Here is a 23,426-nt window from a genome sequence, read left to right as displayed (position 1 = left end):
CCAAAAAGAATAAAAAAACTTATTTAGACATCGAAAAAAATGAAACTAAAAAAAAAATGTTAATTGTTTCTTAATATTTGTACATACATCGTTACTGTCTCCACGTTGGTAATGAGGTAATAATTACAATAGTATTTTTAAAAACAGATTTTGAAATGAAGATGTGAATTTAATTTGTTTTTAAAGTTAATTTTTTTAACACTCTTTTAGTAATCTTATTTACTTGTTTTACCATGAAAATTTCAAAAAAAAATTGAAACTATTATTACAAACAAAACTGTTTTTAGGTTCTGTATAATTTTTTGATGACAGAATAAAAGTAAAACTGTAATAGAATACTGTAAATAACTGTAAATATGTAATAGATAGTAAAATAAAACATGAGCAAAAAATGATTAGACATTAAGAAAATAATATTTTTTTAAATTAGTTTACTAAGTTATTATTCATATTTTCAGTGATTAGTAATAGTCGACGACTATTGAAAGTCAAACCTTTTTAAAAAAATGTTTAAATTTTTGTCATTTAGAAAAACTACCTTAAAAGTATTTCTTCCATATTTTTATTGCATTTTAATTTATTTGAAATGATTAAGACTAAAATTTCTTATAAATTATCCAAAACGTAAAATATACTAAAATTCGAACCAACAAATTAAAATAAATAAAGTTTAAAGTTAGTTTATAGTTTTTAAACTAACTTTACTACAAACTAAAAACGTTTAAATTTTACTTAAAACTAAGAACATATGATTTATAAAAATTTAAAAGTACAGTTCACCTAATATTAATCAAATTAACTATGATTAAAATTGATTTACTATTTGTAAACTGAAAGTTGACAAAAACATCAAAAAAAACAAACAGTAAAACATTTATCTCCAATAATTTATAAAATATTTAACTTCAACAAATCTAATACACACAAAAAACAACAAAGTTTTACCTCAAAATAAAAATAAAATCAATTGGAACAAAGCTTGATTTAAAACTTTCCAAAACTTGTTGTCAATATACAGTTAGAAAACAACTAACAAAATTTAAAACAGTTTAACAACAGGTCATACGATTTAACTTTTTGTTACCTTTTAGCAAAAAAATCACATTGTTATACGTATTTCAAAACTTTACAGTTCAAAGAACAACCATTTTTATCACAACACACAAATAAATCATTTGACACACAATACAGTTGATGCGTAGAGAAAACACAAATAAATCACCGGTTTCAATATACAAAGATAATTTCACACATTACAATAACCAGACAACACAATACCATACCACATACACAGGAGAAAAGTTATTTTATAAAGAAAACATTTGAATTGAAGTTACTTTGGGTCATGTTTGTCTTGTTTGTTTGTAATAAACTTTTACGGGCCTTTGTTTACGGAAATAGTGTTGTTTTTGGTAAAGTAGCAGCTAAAAGGTTTCTCATTCAAATAAACAAACAAATTTGTAGTGGGTACTTCAATTTTAATAAAGTTATTAATTAAAACAAATTACTAGAAAGCAATCATTAATAAAAGTCTAAACTCTTATTTGTTTAGCTTTATTTAATCAAGTATTACGTTATAGTTTCGACAACTTTATATCAAAAACATGAAACTAACTGTTAATAAAACATTTATAAAAATTACAGTATTTTAACATTGAAAATATTTGCAGAAGTGTAACCTATGTACAATGCTTTACATTAATATTTAATGCACTTCGAAATCAAAATTAACAATTTTTAAAACCCTAAAATATTGAAAAACTTGAGACATATTGGCATAATAAATGAAAACCTTCAGTAAAGAGAAAAATGTACAAAGCTACTGGTGATTAATATGATATCATTTTTACTTACTAAAAAATTAAAAATAAGTTTAAAAAAAAATTTACAAGTAAAAATAAGTTAAATTAAGGTACATGAATGATTTGTTAAAGTAATTCGATTAAAAAAACAACTATTTATAACTTTCTGATGATTAACGAAAATCTTAATTCAAAAACTTTATACTTTTAACAACTAAATTAAACATTTTCAATATCTACTTCTTACATTTTAAACTGTTTACTTTACAAAATTTACTATACTCATCTATATTAGTCATAAACTTTTAATATTTTGATTGAAGTACTGGTTTTGTAACTAAAAAGTAAAAGGTTATTTAAGTACACAAAAGTTAACAAACTACTGTTTTATAAAGTAATAATTCAACAATAATATTTTATGCATTGTGACAGCTTAACACGTCTGAAATACAAAAAAAAGCTTAAACATTGGTGTTTGCAGACTTAATACACTTATTTGAACTATAGACTGATAAAAGTCGTTTGAAACAGATAAATGGAAGATAACTTTAACGAGAAGCATCTTTAAGCCTTTTATCAAAGTTTAAGGACTGATTTTGCATACATCATGTGATATCTTCACTTAAATCAAAAAATATATATATCTGATTTTCAGCAATATGTTTAGACAAATTAGATTTAATCTGTTTTTTATTTTTAAATCAAGCGCATTAAAACTCAAGCTAAAGTAGAATTAAAGTTAAAAATTGTTAAAAATTGCAACAAAACATTTAAAAAAATTTATTTTGTACATATAAGTTATGATACCATGAAACAATCTAAAATTAATTTTGAAATTTTTTCATTTTAAAGCTTTTTTAACATAGTACACAACTAAACTACAAGCATTTGAACTTTTAGGAAAATTTAATTTTAAATTACAACACTTGAAACGATTTAATGTATTTTAAATTATAATTAAAACAAGCTTAGAAAATGTAAACCTCAAAAGTAAAAAAAAATGTTTTTTTAAATAAATAATTAAAAAATCGTTATGAAATCTACAGATTGTTTAATGTTATCCTTAATTAAAATACAACTTTAAAACATGTAAAAATAGTTTTGGAAATTTATATGTTATGCAAAAAGTTATATTTTCAATACTAATCAAAAAACTTATCATTATAAAATTGTTTCAGTTAACCTTTTGTTAACCTTCTAAATGAATAAAGAACAAATACACTATAAAATTAAGACTTAATTAAGCTTTAAATGAAATAAATTGATATTCTATTTACGTTTATTATAATTTTTTAAGTTACGTTTATTAAATCTATTTTCATTAAAATAACTTTTTTTCAGACAAAAAATACCAAAAGGTTATAAAACAAATTCCTTTGTAACAGCTATATCTGTATAACTAAAAAGTAATTTAGATTTAGAAATAAATAAAGACATTTATAGGAATACTACGCACATAACTTTTATTTTTAGATTTATTGTAAACTTCCAAAGAATAGAAACTAAAATCGATTTTATATCAAGAGTTAAAAAATATCTAATATTTATTTATTAAATTTTGAAACTATAAAAATATATGTTTTTGTTTGATTTTTCATACTATGCAAAAAAGCAATAAAATATCAAATAAATTTTTCGATATTTTTTTAATTATAAGTCTTAAACGTTATATAATAGGAAAAAAGTATATGTTTAGTTTTTACTAACGAAATTATCATTTTTCTTAAACTATTTCTGAAAGTATATAAACTTTACACTTAAACTAATACTTTCTGGGTAATTATACAAATAAACAGTTATGGTAATAATTTCAAATACCATATAAGTGAAAAACAGAACTAGTTTGTGTACTTTTAAAAGCAAATTGTGAAAACAAAAACTAAAATTTCATTGCTTAAATATTTGATTTGATGCAATTGGTTGCGAAACAATAAAATTTAAAAACCACTGATCATTAGTGAATGACGCAGAAGAAACATTCAAAGTTAATAAGAAAATTCCACTGGATAATGTTACATGACCACCAATTGACTTGGGACATTTTCAATCAATTACACTTATTAGCTGAAATTATCGCATTAGAATTTGTATAAAGTGTTAAGTACTAAATGTTTGTTTCTACTAGAGTTATGTAACTGAATTAATAATATTCTAAAGTTGTACTTTGGAAGCATCAAAACTCACTTTAGTTCTAACACAAAACTTTATTTATGCATGATAACAACAACTCAACTAACTGACTTATTTTTTTTAATTCTTAACTAGTATTACTAAACATAAACAAAAAAACTATCTCAGAATTTTTTTTAGTTCTATGCAACTTAGATTGAATTTAAACTTTTTGTTCAAAAAAATTTGAAGTCACAATAATTACTAAAGTACCAATTTAAACAGTAGTAAAACAATTGCAAAGTTTTCTATTTTGATCACAAATACCTACTTACTTATTATAAAACAACTTTGTTTTACAATAGAATTACAATTTTATTCAAACAGAAGAAATAAGTCATTGAAAAACTCACTTGCTAATTATGGAAGTTCGAAACTAGTTATCTAATCAATTTTAAAAAATGTTTCTCCCAAATTCGATGGTGCTTCAGTGAATAAGCGCGCAAAATTTCAACTGTGATGTCAGAAACAATTTTAAATGTGACGTCACAAAAGCTACTGTTTGTTTATTTTGAAAATGATATCATTTAGTTTAAAGAAAAGTTTTGCTGAAAAAATGAAAACTATTCCTACAAAGCAGCAAAAAAGAAAACATTGTCACTTTTATTTTTCAGTTTTTGTGACACAGAATTTAATAATCCTTTTAAACTAAAATTATCTCTCAGCCAAACATAATTACTAAACTAATTTTTAACACAATTAAACATAAAAATGTTTATAATTTACATAAAAATCAAATACTTTAGTTTGTAAAACACAGTTCATTAAAGTAGAACAGTTAAATTTATCACGTTTAACACATAGATTTGAGATTAAAAAAAGTTTAATCAATTTCAGGCTAATCTCAACAGATTATTAGTCATAGTTTTTTTTTTCTTCTGAGTAATAAAACAAAAAAAACTTCAAGTACTTCTTATTATGTTATAACATAAACAAATTTAAGTGGTACAGCTTAAGCTAATATAACTCATAATTATACTGTAATATGCAGAATTTATTTTTATACGTTTTTTATGAAACCAAATTATTCTCTAAGTTAAAATTAATTTCAAGAAAAAAAGAATGCATAAATGTAACGTATTTAAGAAAAAAAAAAAGAGATAATGAATTTTACTTGAAAATATTTTCGTAATTGTTATTTAAAGACACTTAAAATAATATTATTTAGCAAACAGTACAAAAAGTTTTAAAAACATATAAACTATTACATTCATATTTAACGTTCACATACATTTTCAAAGATTAACTGTTTAGATTTTTTGGGTTCAAGTAGTTTTTTATTTTTATCTGATGAACATAGCGACAATCTGGCGATAAGAAACTTAAATAGCACAAACACAAACGTTTGTCTGTACTTTTAAATAAACAAAAACAGTTTTAGTTTGTGTTTTTTAATCTTTTTCTTAATCATACTAGCATCTCATCTTAAATTAAACAACAAAATCTTAAAGGTTTTTTACAATTTTCAAAACAGTTCTTAAAAACTATACAAGCTTCAACCACCTTTTTAATTGAGTGCTTATTAAAACATTTCATCGTTATCTATAAGAACAAACACTTGTAGTAATTACCCAATACACTTACTACAAAGAAAAAAATTAAACTTACTTCAAGCTTTTAATAATACAGTAGTTGAACTTTGGCGCAACTCATTATTAAATAATTCCAATTACATAACATATAAGATTAGTCATATTGTAGTTGTCATAGAAATACCTATCAACATACACAAAATATATTTATCTTCTGACTACAGTATTACTGTTCAATTTAGACTGGCAAAACTTGATTTATGTTTGTTTTAACTTTTTTCAAAAGTACTAATTGTTATATGTTTAGATAAAAGGACTAAGGATAAGGGCTTAGATTTTAAATTTTGGGTTAAATTGGTTAGTGATAGGGGTTTACTTTTTTTAATACTGTACTAAAACTGTTTCATATTTACATAAGAATCTTTACAGAGAATAAATAAAAAGTTTCAAAAATAATATTAATGCGGCCAACCCAATTGTTTTACGTAGCTAATAGATTTCAGATTCTAGAACTTATCAATTGGCATATCAATTAGGTTTTAACTATAAAACATTTTATCATAAAAACTATAACTTTAAAGCTTAACAATTTTTTTAAAATATTTATAATTTATTATTTATGATAGACTCGTTAATCTAAATAAACAAAAAATTATATTTAACAAACTTTAAGAATGTCAAAAAATTTATTTTAAGAAATTTAATTTCGTCAATTAAAACTTCTAACTAATTTTAAACAATCAGTCTATATTTATTTAAACACAAAACCTACTTACGAAGTGTTGAAATTTATGAATTAGATTAATCAATGATAAGTTCATAATAACTATCATCTGTTAAATAGTTTTCAGTTTAGCTGGGTGCTCTAGAAAACGTACCAATAAAAAAAAAATAAAAAATTACAAAAAATTTGAAATTAAAAACCCTTTAGTTTAAGAAACAAGTTTTAAAACAAAAAAAGTAATTTAAACTTTCTTTAGAAAGAACGGATCAAAACTAATTGCATTCATACGCCAACCCAAAACCAAACCGAATCTTTCGTTGAAATAAATTTCCATCAAAACTCGACGGTTAACATTTACAGAGTTTTAACAATAACACTTGACCTTCTTCTCAGTGGGAAACAAAAAGTAATTTGGAAAATGACGCAAGACTGCTTCGTACATAATCATTCAAAACAAGCCACGTTCGAATGAATTATTAAAACCTCAAGTTCCATACGTCGGCGAACCAACATATTACGGGTATTGCTGCGTACGGGTAAATTTGCTTCTTTTTTTGGTGATTTATTTTAGCGTTTTAAGCTTTTCTTGGCATTTTAAGAGCTTTTAGTGTTTGCACTTCTTTTGTTGTAATGATTCTTTTTAAAGACTTTGCACATCAAATTTGTAACAAGACCATGTTGGTGTGTTGGCCACCATATCACTTTTTTTAATATTTTACAAGCAGATGAAAAAGTTTTTTTCTAAAACTTGTTTTATTTTATTAGTAATGTGTAAATTTTCTTCCAGACAAAATCTAAAAGCTTGTAGCTACATTTAACAAACTTTAAATAAAAATGAACACTTTTGTGAGAAGGTTACTCTATAGCTAAGTGCGAACAAAGTTTATAAAATTATAACATCAATCAATTTAGAGATTTTATGTAAGGAAGCTACATTCAGATAATTAATAAAGATTTTTTAATCACTAGTATAAAGAACTCTGTACATATTCGAGTTTACACAAGCTCAGAAGTTGCACGTAAATTGTTACACAACTATTTAGAAAACTTTCAACTTTAAAACTCTAAACTTTAGCTAGCTAAACACTAAGTACTAGGAGCTTTACAAAACACTTAAACTTTAACTTTATCATGGCTGTAAAATTTATTAAACTATACAGGCAATAACAACCACAAACACAGCTGTAATATATTTGAAACAAATAATTCAAAAAGAGGTTTTGTTGGGTACAGGTTTAACTGATTAGAAAATTTTTAGAAAGAGAAAAGCTTCAAGAAGCACTTATAACAGTGTTTATTAAGAACTGCATAAAAAATGTTAGTGTTTGGTAAACATAAAGTTTTTTATTATTTACAAAATCACAATTAAGTGCAACAACTTTGGTAAGTACAGAGTAAGAAAGGTTTTTCATTCTAAATGAAAAATTCTTAGTGTCAAAAGAGCTAAAAACAACAAAAAAATGACTTATGAGGAAAAACATAAGAAAACATCTTTTATTGTATAAAGGACAAATTAAAAGTTTAGAAAGCATCATTAAATGAGAAAATGAATTGCCTGAAAAAAAAAAGCTTAAATTTTTTTTACAACAAAAAAAATTTCTAAAAAAAATGCAAATCAACAGGGCACTTGAAATCTAAATTTAAATATTACAAACAGAACAACAGGAAACAGGAATTTCTTGGAAATATCAATAAAATTCAAAACAATCGTTTCTAATTAAATGAAATATTGGCAGCGCATGCGAACTGCAAAAGTTTTCCGCTTTACTGTTGGCATTGTGACGTCAAAATAGTTTTGCTGGTTTCAATACGTTAAAAACTTTTTTTAGGTTGAATATTTGAATAAAAATTAAAAGTAGTAAATTAAAAGTCAATAAAATGTACCATATTGTTTTTTTTTTTTGTTTATCTAAAATGCGCAAAACATAAATGTATTTTTTCAACAGAAAACAAATAACATTGCAAGAGATTCAAGGTATTTTTAAGAATCCCTAATAAATAACAAGTGCTTGGTAGCGTACGTTTTAAAAATACTTTTTTAAGTTATAAAAATATTATCTACAAACGAAACAACAGTAAAACGCAGTGCGCAAACATGAAAAATTTATGGAACAGTGTAAATAATTTTACTATGTCCATTTAAACCAGATACAATAAAAAACAATAAATACCTTAAATTAATTTAGATAACAACAATAACTATAGATTAAAACAATCAATGCTTTTTTGTTTGAGTTACGCATTCCTGAACACATATTCAAAAACTATTTATTAAAAAACTTTAGTGCAACACAAAAATCAAAACTAAAAAATGAGTTTTATTTAACTAAATAACTATTGAAGCACTCACTCTATTTTGAAAATTTTAGTTTTGAGAGCTTCGATCTGATTGGCCATCCTGTCGCCACTCCTGTCACCATGGAAACCAATTCTGTCACCCAGGCAACCATCCACCTGATCGATCACCAGAGAAGGGGGTCGGCTGCTGGTTGACGGGTGGTTCGAATTTGATGGTTGCTATGGAAAATAATTTGTTTGTCATTTCCTTGTAAAGTTACGTTTTTTTTTAGTACTTATAAAATAATATTTAAGTATTTATTGGCGCTTTGCATTCTGATATGTGGTCATAAGTTTGATAACAAACACGATATTAATTAATCTGTGAGTTTTATTTTCAACTTTTCGAGGTTCCGACCACTCGAAAAAATTGGAAACAGGCTTTTATTTGTAAGTTTACGCGACTCAGTGTGTTAAGAGTTCTGTCAACTTAAACATAAGTGAAAAAAGCATCGCTCTAAACACAGAAATGCTTTAGATGAGCTGAGCACATTAGAGTGACTTCAAACCAACTTTGAATAGTTAAGACAAAAAAAAACTTCTGCTCAAATAATAACACATGAAACGCAAATAAAAAAAAATAATTTTGAACACAAATAGAGTTTTTTATTTTTTATTATTTCATTAAAAAACCATTTAAAACTAACTTTGCTGGTCGTGGAGGGAGTGGAATTGGGCAGGTAGAAAGTTGGTGGCTGGGTGGTTTGCTGGTTCGCTGTTAATGGTTGCACTGGTCTCTCGTCTGTAAAAAATGGTAATTGTTTAATTGGTATATGAAATTTTTTTTTTGCAATAGTTGCTGAATATGTCTCCAACCATGTGATTTTAAAGTAATCTATTTTTATATACTTGTAATGTTGTTAAAATTGATCGATTTTTGTAAAAATTATTTTTGCTTATTATAAATAAACTAAACTTTTTGAAAAGTACAACAAATTTTTATAACAAAATCAATTTTCTTCAAAAGTAATTCATAGAAATACTTTACATGAAAAAGTTGTATTTAAAAACAAGATATATGTTTTAAGTACTACTCTAGTTTTTTGTTCCCAGAATAATAAAACAATTAAATGTTAATTAGTCAATACAAAAAACAACCAATTCTAATACCTAATTTAAACCTATTCTATACGTAACAACTAAAATTCCTCGAAAGATAAGTCTAAAAACACACATTTCAACAATAGAAACACTCACCAGCCAACTGTATAGCAAAAGTTAACCTCAAAACTTCCTAATAACTAAATAAACGCAACACAATTTACACAGCTAATCTTTCTCTGAATTAAGTTATAAGTGCAGCCAAACAAAACAAAGTTAATCCGCTTTAGAAGCAGAGCAAATGTAATGAATCAAAATTAAACATTTATATATGCACACACATAAGGGATAGAAAGTAACTTGTTGACCCTGCTAATTAAATTCCAGCAAAATGAATCAATAAAAGTGCATGAAACAACAGCTTAGGTATGTTGAGACTACTGTCAACACAATTTAACATTAAGTGAAGGCTTTTAGCAGTTTATCTTTTTCCAGTGAACTGCTTGAACTTTCTCGTTCCAACTAGAAAGGTTTTTGAGGTTTTTCATTAAGATAGGTATTTTTTATCATTTTCAACACACATATTAATACTAAGATATTTTTAAATGAGCAACTTTGTTTTTCTGGACATATATTTTACCAGCTTTTATTTTTTTTTGACAAATATCAGCTTTTTTTGTACAATTTATTATATTTTTTTAAATTTAAACTGTTTCTCAATATAACAGTCTGCTTATATTCTCAACACAACAAGTAATTTTCTCATTGAAAGATTTGGTGTTTTTCAGACAACTTTTTATTTGATACGTCTGACACTGAAAACATTCTGGTTTGAATTCAACAATGAAAAAAGCCACAAGCAAATTTGATTGTGGTTTGTTTTTGTGAGAATACCCAAACATATTACTTAATTAAATTGCACTTCAAACATTTTAAGGCATTGTTGAATGAGCTGATTTCATTTTTAAAACCTAATTAAAGTTTATTACATACATTTCTTTAACAGTGTGTGTATTGGTTTTCAGACAAAAAATCAAATTTATTGTTTAGAAAAATAACAGCTGTTGGTTATTTTTAAATACTTTTTTTGTAACATGTAAAAAACAGATAACTAAAAGTACAAAAGTTAACAAAACTTACTCAATTAAACCTTTAGGTTTTTTTAACATCAACTGCTAAAACTTATACTTAGGTAAGAAACAAAGAGTTGAAGAAAACGAAATTGATCTGATAAAAACATTATATATTTAGATAAGCGATATAGAAGTAAAAACTATTAAAAAAAACCTAACTAATTCAGTCTTTTTTAGTTTTATGAGTTATAGTAAAGCCACATTTTCTAACCCTGCTCTTAGGGTTAACATAAAATTAGATATGTTTTAAAAAACAAAGTTGTTGCTTAAATGAAACTTTCTTTTAAATGAGTAAATAAACTGACAATAATATTAGTATTTACTATCATCATTTTAAGTAAAACTATTTCTGACAATAATATTTGTTAGAAAAAGTTTAATTGTCTTACATTATAACCTTAATCTGTTATTGTATTTTATATAAGATAATTTTTTTAATAATCCAAGCTTATCTACTGGTATAAATTTTAAAATAATATCATATTCATGCGTTATATTACTTGTAGAATTAAAAATGTATAACAAAAATAATTCAAATTTTTTTATAAGCATCTACTAATCAAAAATATATTCTTTCAAATGTTATTTTATTAAAAAAAAGTGCAAACTAAAAAAACATTAAAACTTGATAAACGACACAAAAATTCAGTTTACTTTAAACGCTAGTAAATAAACCACTTAACAAATTAGTCTGTGGTCAATTTTAGTGAACAGTGCTTACCCATAAAAATAATCCTCTAGGCGGGTTTCAATAACTTTTATTACTTAATCTTTATTTACTCAGAAACTCACTTTTTTTTTTGTTATAAGTTTTTTTTTCTTTTTATGTGTTTAAAACATATTTTTTTAGAAACCTTAAACTAATAAATCTTTTATAATTTGGACGTTTAAAATAGCTAATTTGCTACTACACAAGCCATTTGTATTTTTTTCTTTACATAAAAAACTAAAAAGCTGTTAAAAAACAACAAAAAAATAAAAGGATAAAAATATTATCTAACTTTAAAATCCATAACAAAACGATAGATCAAAATTAAACTGTATTTTATTCTTGCATATGAATCGTAAAATGTACCTTGTTGCTTTTTTAAGAAAACACTTCTACCAAATACAAAAAAACAAAAAAGGCAAGAAAAAAAGGTTGAAATAGTTAAATGGGTTTTGTAATTAAATTAATTTAGAACTTAACGAGTAAACAAAAAAAAAAAGAGTAAAAGAATAAAAACAATATTTATAGTATAAAATACTAAAGTAAGTAAGATTTTATTAGAAGTCGTAATTCAATAAAACACCCATTAAGAAATAAAATTATTAAGTTACAATAAATTAAGTTTTTAAGTTTCATTTTTTAGTAACCAAACATGTTACTAACTACTAAAGTTATTTTAAATTATTTACTCTAATATGAAAGGTTGTTTTATGTTTTATCAAACTAAATTGTACAAAAACAAGTTAGATAATCAAAAAAACCAACTCGGTTATTAGAAGCTAACTATTTATAGCAAAAACTTTCTGGAAGTTTAAAAACTTATCTATTCTTAAAGTGCTACTGAAATTTTTTTAATTTCTAATAATAACATTACAGTTAATAAAAGTCCTAAAACCTTATTTTCGGTTTAAAACTAAAACATAAAAATTTCAACTAATTGGATTTTTTATTTATTTATAGAAATAATAAATAGTAATATTTATATAACTTTACAAAATAGCCTTTTTTATTACCATAATTCAATGAAAATACCAACACAAATAGTTCTAAGCAGGTAAACTTTATCTTTAAGTTCTTTTGTAACTTTTTTTACAATTACAATAAACTATCAAATTAATATTATTCAGACTTTTAGTTAAAAAAAAAGTGAAAACATATTTTTAATAATCAGAAGGATATAATTTACTTATAATTTTTTTACTTTAACAAACGTAAAAAACATATAAACTAAATGCTTTGTACACGCCTTTCAACAGACAAGAAAAATATCTTTTACGCGTGCCTTATAATTTATTTATTCTCAATAGACTTTTTTTAAATATACTAGTTTTTTTTTTCATGTTCACGCCATGTAACTAATTACTTTGTTTCATTTTTTCAATTAAACCTCAATAAACTAAAAGCTTAGACATAAATTGATTTCAACAAATTTATAAAAGTTTATAGGTTTATTATGTATTTTATATTATTTTTATTTTTTAAATATTATAATAAATTAAAATAAACAGTTAAACTATAATACATTTTTATTGAAACACCGAAATCATAATTAATTTGAACCTATTTCAAAATTCTTTGACTCGAGCTTTAATAATAATTTTAAACAGTTATCTTCTAAATAAGACACCAAAAAATTGTCTACTAAAAATAAAAGACAATGAAATCAATACAATCTACCAATTTACTCCATATCACTATAAAACTTATTTTTTACCCTTTTAACCTATATGATTTACATTTAAAATTGTTCAATTAATACTAAAAATATTTGATAGTATATAAAATTTCCAACGCAATGCGAGACAGCAGGTATTTTTTAAGTATATGTAGAAGACAAAGAAAATAACACAATCAATTTAATTGCTATGTATTCTATACACCTATTTTTTACCTTTTCAACCTATATGATTTATTATATGTTTTGATTTTTCGAAAACTAATAAAAAGGTCTCAACCTCTAGAGGAGAATATTTCTATTTGAATAAGATTATTTTAAATAAGCACTGAAGAGGTCTTTGACCGAAACTGAGTCTGCTTTAAAATATCTATATGATTTATATTATTTAACAACTTTCATTACCTTCATCAAAATTATCCTCCGGTGTTTTACCCAGCTTCTTGTAATCTGTGCAATCGAGTTTTCTCAATCTCTTAGCTATAAAACCTTTCAGGCTTTTGCGCTTTTTTTTATTGTGATTTGGCGAAGACAGTTTTTTAGTTTGTATTGGACGGTCAGTGTTTTAAATGTCTTTTTTACGTTCAAAAGAAGTTGTATATTTGGAAGAGTTGTAGTTGAAATGTTTTCACATTCACAAGTTGTTTTTGTTGTTATGTCTAAAAATCTAGAAGTGATTTTTTTTTTGTTTTTTGTTAATTGTAAAGCTGCCGTAAAAGTTTTACAATGTTTAAGAAAAAAAGGAAAACAAAGTTGTTTAAAATATATTTTGATCCAGTTGTTTCAAAAGTAAACTATTCTTATTTTTTCGAACAAAATATCTTTTTTTTAGAAAAAAATATTATAACTTTTGTTTTCAGTTAGCCAAAGTACCACAAAACTATTTTTTATTTTATGAGCAGCCTTTTGCTTTTATCAAATTCTGCCTATGTGTAATAATTATTCAATAAAGGTAAAATAAAAAAACATACACAGATTAAATAACGGCTAATTATTTTTAAATTAAAAGTTAGAACAAGTAAAAAAGCTTCAAAGTTCGATGTTCAAATAGGAACAACAACAAAATAATTTAAAATAACCAATATAATTGGTATGTGCTGATGGCGTTCAGTTTATACTAAAATTGAACTTAAACCCTAAAATTTTACGAATTTTTGTAGTTTTTAGTATTCAAATATTTAAACTTTTATGTCTTAAATTAGAAAATTTTAAATGAAAAAGTATGCTTTTTACAAAAACTTCAAACTTAGTACAACGAGGTTTAGTTATTCTGATAATTGAAAATGTTTTATAATAAATGTTTTAATTTTTTTAGTTTGGACAAAGTTATTGTTTTAACAAAGTTTTTAGAAAGTTTTACTAACTATAAAAATAAAATTAATCAAAAATTTTCAAAACATGTTATAATAAAGTAAAGATAAACAGTTGAGTCCTTACAACTAAAAGCAACGTGTTATAAGTTTTAAAAAAACTTAATTTCAACATAAATATCATGTAAAAATTTATAATGTTTCAAACAACGATAGCTCCAAAAAATAAATTAAATTAATAAGTTTAAAAAAATTATGAACTTATCTAACTATATAAATGCAAACTAAAGCAAACATATACAATTAAAAAAATTAAAACAAACAACTACATTTAGCACATAGTTCTTGGAAAAACAAAACAATTAAAAAAGAAAAAAATAAAAAATATATTCAAATTATAACTGCCAACATAATAAAAATAAATAATTAAAACGAACTATCCTTTCTTTTCAACAAAGCGCTTAACTAAAATACTAGTTTAACACAATTCAATTCAATTAATAAGGATTTACAGAAATTACTATAAACGCACAGTCATATAAACTCAAATGATATAAAATTAAAACTTTCAGATTTATATGTATATTGATTTGGGTACAGCCCACGCCTTTCCAAAGCAAATTTTTCTCTTTAAAATAACTTTAACCAATATTTAAGTCTTTTTAAATGCAAAACTTTATCATGAGCTTTAAAAATTTAAAAAAGCATTACTTTTCATGTTACTTCATTATGTATTTACATACTACTTCAGTAGTTTTAATTACATTTTAATCTTAAAAAAAAGCTAACTGCTATTAAACTAAAACTTGTACAAAACACTTCAGCTTAAAAAAGTAAACTTAATAGCGTACAACTTTTGAAAGATTAAAGTTTAAGAAGAACTTAACAAATAATGCACATAACACAAATGTAATAAAACTGTATTGTAATTCTGCGCATTACAAAATTACTTTATGACATTTCTTAAAAAAACAAACTATTACCTTACTCCTTATTATAAAAACATAAATTCTGGAAGTAAAGTAGTTAAATTTTCAAAGCATATCAAATGTAGCGATTTAGAATTACTTTTAAAAATAAGCACTTTCATTTTAATAATTATAGTCTTTTTGCTCTTAGTTTTAAACAAAATATTTTTTTAATTATCTCCAAACAAAATAGCTGCTTCATTGGTTTGGTATTAAGTTTCAGATGGTATTATTTAAAAAAACTAAACCAACATAAACTATATGGTTAGCTTTTCAAATTAATAAAAATCAATAGAAAATATAAAAGTAAGGAAATATAAGTTAGCTGTTATTAAAAACGATACTTATTCAATGAAGCAATTAAAATAAACGAAATTTTCTAAGGTTTCAAGTTTTTCAACAAAAAAATTAGTTAAAGCTTTAGTACTTAGACGATTAAATTATCTAAAATATTTTAGGAGCTTAGCAATTTAATTTTGTCTAATTAAACCAGACTGAATATAATTAGTATTTAAACTAGTATAGTTATACACGATAAAAAAATTTAAAGTATTAACCAGTTAATTTTTTTATTTTTGCTAATTTTGTATTAAATATATACAGCATAAAAACTTCTAAAGACAAATGTGTAACAAAAACTTTTAAAATTTGCATGTGCTACTTATAAACTAAACTATCTGAACAAAAACAGTTTACAATTACACAGCTGTCTATTACACTGGTTAATAGAGATGTACTTTGCTTTGATTTACAGACTTACTAAACACTTATGAAGCTCTAAACTATCAGTGACATAATAAAGTATTTTAATTCAACTAACCCTATAACTTTTATTATACCAAATTACAGCTAACTACATATATATATATATATATATATATATATGTAGTTAGTAGTAGTAAAGTATATATATATATATATAATTTTTTTTTTTACTTTTGTTTATTGAAATTTTGAAACTTTGTTCAGTAAATTGTTGTTTTTATAGTTTATTTTTAGTTTTCTTTACGTCAACGCTTTTTGTGTTATTTATGTAATTATTTTTTTATGCATAGGATTTTTTTTGTTGTATAAGCACTGTAAAGTTTTTATTTTATACCTGTATATAAAAACTCAAAATATTTATTTAATAAGGTACCTAATTATTTATTAAATAACTACTTTTTTCATATTTATGTAAGATAGAACAAAAACATACTTAAAGTAATCAATTTTACTTTTAAATATTTAACATTAATTACATAAATTTTACAAAGTTAAATTAATTTATTTTTTCAAAAAGTACAAATAAATAAAATGATTCATTACATTTTACTATTTGAAAATTATTTCATAGATATTTCTAAAAAGGTTAAAAACAGATGGTTATATGTATTGTTTGACACTTTAATACTTAAAATGTACTTTTTACACTTCTGAAAGTCTTAATGGATAAATCAAGTGAACGAAAGATGTAATTACAACAAAATCTAAAGATTTAAAGGATGAATTATTTCTTAAAAGCAAGAAAACTTCAGACTATTAGCATTTTAATGTCAAAGTTCCGGAGACTAAATCAAGCATAGAAATACCGCGAATTCATACAAAATTTCTACAAATCAAATAACTTTCCAGGGATTGGGTATGAAAAAACTGTTTTTTAAGAATTTTTATCACTTACAAGTAATTTCTTTCTCAAATGAAACTGGATCTTTAACCTAGTTGCTAAAGCTTCAGTTAGATAAATATTTACTAAAAGAAAAGGTTTGACCTAACAACAGTCAATTGTAGAAATTAGTGTAAACGAACTGATGAAAGATTTAATTGTAACAAACGTAAGTACATTAAACAAATGAATTTTTTGTATAGCAGCTACGTAATTAATTATTACACATGTGGTTGTGAAGTATCAAAGTTTAAGTTTAACGAAAAGCACCGATAAACAAATAAAAATAGATTACAAAATTAAAAACATATATTTTCATTTTTTCCAGTAGTTCAAAGAAAAATAGTAGCTTAAACATGCCTGCAATTTATTTTCTTTACATGTTCAGTAAAGTTTAAAAGATTTGTAAAAATCTTACAACCAGTGTTTAGTTTTACAATTGAAAATACTCCAACTGATAATGTGAAACACATTCCATTGCAGCCATGTAGCAACTGCTTGTTGTTGCGTTCCATACGGTAAGTCGTGCATGCTAAACAACCGCGAAAATATTATAAATCACCCAGATGGCATGAATTTCCAGGCGAAATCCACCTTAATTTTACAACATTTACGCACTAAAGTGACCGTTTAATTCGAAAATAGGAAAATTTTGACTTTGTTCAAACGCGGTGTTTGAACGATTTAAACAGTTTTTGAAATTTTCTTTTTGGTAATTGGAAAAAATTAAACCAAAATTTATGATGAATGTGAACTAAATTATTAAAATAATGCTTTTCGCATCTGTATTTATTAAAGAGGCTACAAAAATAGAACAGTTTGGTTTGTAAGAAAAATAATTCAAACTTATTTGTTAATAGCTTATTTCCTGTAAAAATTAAGAGCAACTCAAACTTTTTCAATTAAAAAGCATGCGAACCAAAGACAAAATTCACAATAACCTTGAAGTAACCAAACGAGTACTTCGTAATACATTTGATAACTCTAAAAACAATTCAGTACACAATGTCCAACATTTTTAATTTAAAATTTTAGACGTAAGCAGTTTCTGTTCGACTTGTAAAGCAAAAAAGGCACGCAAGTTTCTATGAAACAATTCAAACACGGGTGAAGTAACACATTGTAAAAAATCCACTTGTCAATATAGTTATTTTTGATAATAAATCAAAAAGTTTGCACGAAACATATGTGCCTTGTGCACGACACGCTTACAGTGTCAGTCAGTTAAACTTCAGACGAAAACTACGTACTTACCACGTCATTGAGTCGAATGTAATACATTTTAAACATTGTTTCTTAACAAAAGTTAAGTTTTACATATCAAAAATGCTTTGCTACATCTTTTAAACTTTCAAATAATTTACTATATATTATTTTAAAGTTAAGCTAATCTAATTTTTGTCCTACATAGTCATAGTGTTATATATAAATTTATTTTTATAACTTGATTGTAAAATATTTAATTTGACTTTTTGTCTTATAAGCAAACTTCTTTTTTTCGTGGCATAACTTATTTTTTTGCTGCGTATAAGTATACTAGTTTTAAGAGTAATCTTAAATATCAAACCACAATTCATAATGAATCTTTATAAAGCAAAACATACTCAAATTTTTTTCAATCAATTATAAGTAGCAAAAAGTATTTCTAAAAAGTCTCTTCAAAAGCTAGTTTATCTTTTTTTCTACTTTGTTTTACAAACTCTCTTCAATAGCGTCAAACTCAGAAAAAAAATGTTTGAAAATTTTTTTAGTCAATAGCCAAGCAACCAAGAACAATATAAAAATAAAGTTCTGATTCCATTAATTTGTGTATTTATATATATGTGGTCATAAAAATATTAAACATGCAACCAACCTGACATGCTGATGATGGACCCGTTCAACGAATGTTCAGTTTGGGGGTTTTCCCTTAGATAAGAGTCTTCGGAAGCTACAGGTTTGAAGTCATTCAGCTGTGAAGAAAGGTTTTGAATTAACAGAACAAAATATATTTTAAGTTTGAGTTGATAATCATGGTTTTGAATCCTAACACAACAAAGTTAGGAAAAAACTGTTAAAGTATACATCAGTAGTAAAGTTATGCATTTTTATAAACCCAAAAGCTACTTGAAAAAAATATATCCGATAGTAGAATAAAAAACATATTACAATCCAAACAAAGTGTTTTCTTTGTACACTTTTTTTCAAGTTTGTTTTGATTAAAATTTTTTAATAACTTCTCTTAAAACTGTAATCAAACGTAAAGCAACAAGCATAACCTTAGCTGTTGTAAAACAACATTTAAATCTATTATTTATTAATATTAATAAATCTAATAATTTTTAAAACTTTGACTTTTAGTCATTTACACACTGTCATCAAAATATATTAAATGGTTAAACAGCAAACTGTAAAAGCACAAGCTAAAAACAAATTTTTTAAACCAAAGCTACTTTAGAAAGTTCCGTGTCAAATATAAAGTATCACTAAAAGCTCAAAATAAAATTATAAAATACAGAATTTAAAATATTTTAAAGAATTATAAACACTTAAAGCTCTTTTATTCATATATGCATCTAAATGAAATCAATAGTTTAAAATTTTGCAAAAAAATAAATACTAAATTTTTTAAATATCAAAACAAACTAGCTAGAGATTTGTTTTTTGAAACAATTTCAACTTATAAAACAGAATACACACTTTGCAAAACCCAATTCAAATTATGTTAATATTTTAACAGTCATATATGTTTTTTAAAAAACTTACATCATTATCTTCTGTCAGGTTCGAATAACTAATTTGTAAGTTTTCCTTGCTGCGCTTTAGTGATCTGTTGGATAAAAATATTTTTAATAATGTTCACAATTTATTTTCAAAAAATTTCAAATATACATAACACTTTTAAAATAATTTAAACATGAATTCCAAAACCTACTACAATAAATGAGATTTAAACACTTCAGCTGTTTTAGAAATGTTTGCATGATTTTTTAACAAAACTTTTTAGTTAATCACACATTTTTTTACTAAGTTGATACCAATCAAATTATAGCTTTTTTAAGCTTTTTTTTTTACAATGATTGCTATCAAAGTGTTTTTGTCAAATTAGTGTAACTTGATCAGTTTAGATTTATTGTTTAAAACTTACCACTTATATACATGTCAAGTTAAATAAATAAATAATAACCTAACAAATTTCTATAGTAAACTTTAAACTTTAAGGTTAAGTAGTATTTACAACAACAGTTGTAATTTTTTAAAGGTAAAACTTTGTCATACTAGTAATACTTTTAATTTAAAGAAACCTTAAAATACACAAAAGTTAGTATAGACGATTTGAGTCCCAAAGTACACTCAAGTTCTTAAGCTAAGTACAACTTTTTATTGTAAAACTATTTTATATGTTTAACTAGTCCTTTTTAGTACTTGATATAATCTATCATAGTTAACAAAAAGAGTGTTCAAATCAAAAAATGTATAGTATTTTCACTACTTTTCAGTATTTTCTAACCAAAAACTATGTGATATTATACAAAACAATAGTGTTGACCATAAGTTTGAAAGTTATTGTTATAATTTATATATTAAATCCATGACTTTCATATTTTAAATTACTTAAATTTTAAATTTTAAACTTACTTAAAACTTATTTAACAAAAACTACCTGGACTTCTTAGCTGAGTCTGAGTCTTTGCTTTTGCGACTTTTGGTTGGAGTTTCATCAGACTTATTCGAATTTTCCGAGCTGTGTCTCAAGGATGGCGGCTGTATGAAAATAATTAATTGATGTTATGTTATTAAATTTGAATAAAGCTTAAAATTTTAATTTAGATAATCAAATAACTTATTACAAACAATTAATGTTTTTACAAGCTGTTGTCCATTAGCAGGTAATAAAATAAATCATAATTTAAATTAGTTATAGAACAAATAACTTGTTTGTACAAGTCTTCTATGTAAATCAAAAATTAGTAGTTTGGATGCAATGCAAGTTGTAGTGTTATTATTGCTTTTAGTAGTTTTATTAAATGAGTCAAACTGTGTTCACAGTCTTATATTATCTTAAGTAATGTAGCACTTTATTTCTATTTTAATGTGTAATGCTTGTATTAGTGCAAAGTAGTTTTTTAATTTATTAGAAATAAATTTACTATAAGTAATTAAATTAGTTATATACTAGTTATCATAAATAAAAATGCTCAAAATAAAAATTTAAAAAAAAATTAATTTGCAGTTTTTTTGAACCTCTACATCTAGTTAAAAAAAACACAATTGACATCACAAAACTTTATTGTCTAATTTGAACTCTTTTTAAAAGCAATACAAATAAGACAAATTGTTTTTTTTTCCAATTCAAAATAATTTAATTGTAACTGGGCAATTAAGCAATACTTATGACTGTAAAATTGCATTTACAAAACTACATTAATTAAAATTTGGTGAGAAACTAAAATTATTAGCTGATAAAATGTATTATAAAATGAAACTTTATAAAAGACATAAAAAACTAAACTAAGCCAAAATTATAACTTTTATTGAAGTTTCTTAAAAATAATTTCAACTGGTGTGTTAAACATTTTGTTTTGATAACAAATAGCTTTAAGTTTTTTCAATTTAGTTTTGAAACTACTGGTAGGCAGAAGTAAAAAATTTATGCTTCATATGCTTTATTTTGTCATGCAGAACTTTAAAAAAAATAAAGTTTAAACAACTAATTAAAAGTTCAATAACTGTGCTTAACAGATATGATGAACAGTTAAGTTTAAAATGTAATCCTTTACCTCTTTAAGTCTCTCTGATTTTTTTAAATGGTACTTAAATGAACAGAAGTTCAATTACATTATTGTTCTATTTATTTTTTTGTTTTAAAAAAATGAGCAAAGTTTTATTGTTCAAAAAACAAATACAGAGATCTCAACTACTAGAGGAGAAATAATGAATTTATTCTTATATTCGGTCAAAGACATTGTCAGTGATTAAATAAACCTTATTTAAATAGAATGTTCAAAATAGAATGTTCAACAAGTATAATGTTCAAAAAATATGTTTAATACTTGAAAATGTTTTGTATCTAACCTGAGGTGAGCTGCTTCGGCTAGAATTCAATCTTTTCAAGTTGCTTTGAACTCTTTTCAACATTTTTAACTACTAGCATCTGTGTGAAACTTTAAAAACAAAATAAATACAACAAATTGTGTGAGACAACTAATAACTACAAAAGTAAATGCTATTGACATAAAAAATCACAGGTGCACAAAAATTCGAATTTCTGAAAGTCTGATAATTCTGAGTTGTTTGTGAAATTTTTTTTTTAATATCATGATATTATTTTCTACATCATCTTTTACATTTAATTTTCTTTTAATATCAAATAATTGTTTTTTGAGATATAGTTGAAAAACATTAAAAAAATTACTAAAATAAACCTTTTTTTTATGAACTTTTTTTTAATAAATGCTTTTTTTACTGTCATAACCTACTGGTACAATTGTTGTTTTGTCAAACTTAAAAATTTTTCATTAGATATGGCCTTTTATATATAACTTTTTTGAATAATTTGAATTTTTTAAATTAAATTGTCATGCAGTCAAAAATTAAAGTTGTTTGTTTTATAATACATTTTTTATTTTACTTAAACTGGTTGTTAAGCATTATTTTCTTCATTAAGCATTTTTATAAATTACTATTAATTAAAAACTTTTACAAATAATTATAAAAAAATTTAAAGATGTTTAAATTGACTTTACTCAAGCTATTAGTATAAGCTAAATAGAAAAACTGAAACAATAAAATAATATGTTGTAATTAAAAGTTCTACAAAAAACTTTACAAAAAGACTAAAATTTACTTAAATTAAATAAAAAATATAAAAACAAATGCATTAAATAACTCAACTTAATTTACTTTCAAAATAGTAAATAAAAAAACCTTAAGCATTATAAATTTATCTATTATTACATTTAAAAGCTAAAATTTTTAAAACATTAAATAGTATTTGTAACCTACAACTTTACTATTTATTATCTTAGAAAAACTGTTCCTTTAGAATTTTTTATTTTGATAATACCTTAAAATTTAAAACAACACAATGTGAAAAATATAAATTATTTTGCAAAAACAATACAGTTTAAGTTATTTTTTTTCTCTTTTTTTTTTAATATGTTTAAAATTTAACATTAAAATAAAAGCTTAAAACTATTGCTAAAATCTTATAAAAATATAAGACCAATACCAATAAAAAATATAGAATGCTTTTAATTTTAAATGCGTTTTGTTATTATTGGTTAGTTACCTTTTTCAATGTAAAATAAAACTAAGGTTATCTTTTTTTAGTTTAAAATTAAGTTTTTATTATACGAAACAGCTTGTAGATTTACAATTGTGTTATAAGTTATAACTATT

General features: G+C 23.7%; 1 protein-coding gene across 1 annotated transcript in view; it reads right to left on the bottom strand.

The window, feature by feature from the left end:
* The window catches only part of LOC145842389 (transmembrane and coiled-coil domains protein 2-like), a 36,958-nt gene extending 14,766 nt beyond the window's left edge, over positions 1-22,192 (bottom strand). The window contains exons 1-6 of the mRNA XM_082949818.1: positions 22,101-22,192; positions 20,689-20,789; positions 19,791-19,854; positions 18,901-18,997; positions 9,212-9,306; positions 8,578-8,744 (exon numbers count right to left, since the gene is read on the bottom strand). Coding sequence (XP_082805944.1) covers positions 8,578-8,744; positions 9,212-9,306; positions 18,901-18,997; positions 19,791-19,854; positions 20,689-20,789; positions 22,101-22,163 — 587 coding nt within the window. The 5' untranslated portion in view covers positions 22,164-22,192. The remainder of the gene's footprint in view (positions 1-8,577; positions 8,745-9,211; positions 9,307-18,900; positions 18,998-19,790; positions 19,855-20,688; positions 20,790-22,100) is intronic.
* Positions 22,193-23,426: the final 1,234 nt, after the last annotated feature.

The sequence above is a fragment of the Thalia democratica genome, chromosome 8 (assembly GCF_965202585.1).
Source record: "Thalia democratica chromosome 8, ktThaDemo2.hap1.1, whole genome shotgun sequence".
Classification (NCBI taxonomy): domain Eukaryota; kingdom Metazoa; phylum Chordata; class Thaliacea; order Salpida; family Salpidae; genus Thalia; species Thalia democratica.
This window is presented reverse-complemented; position numbering and strand designations above follow the sequence as displayed.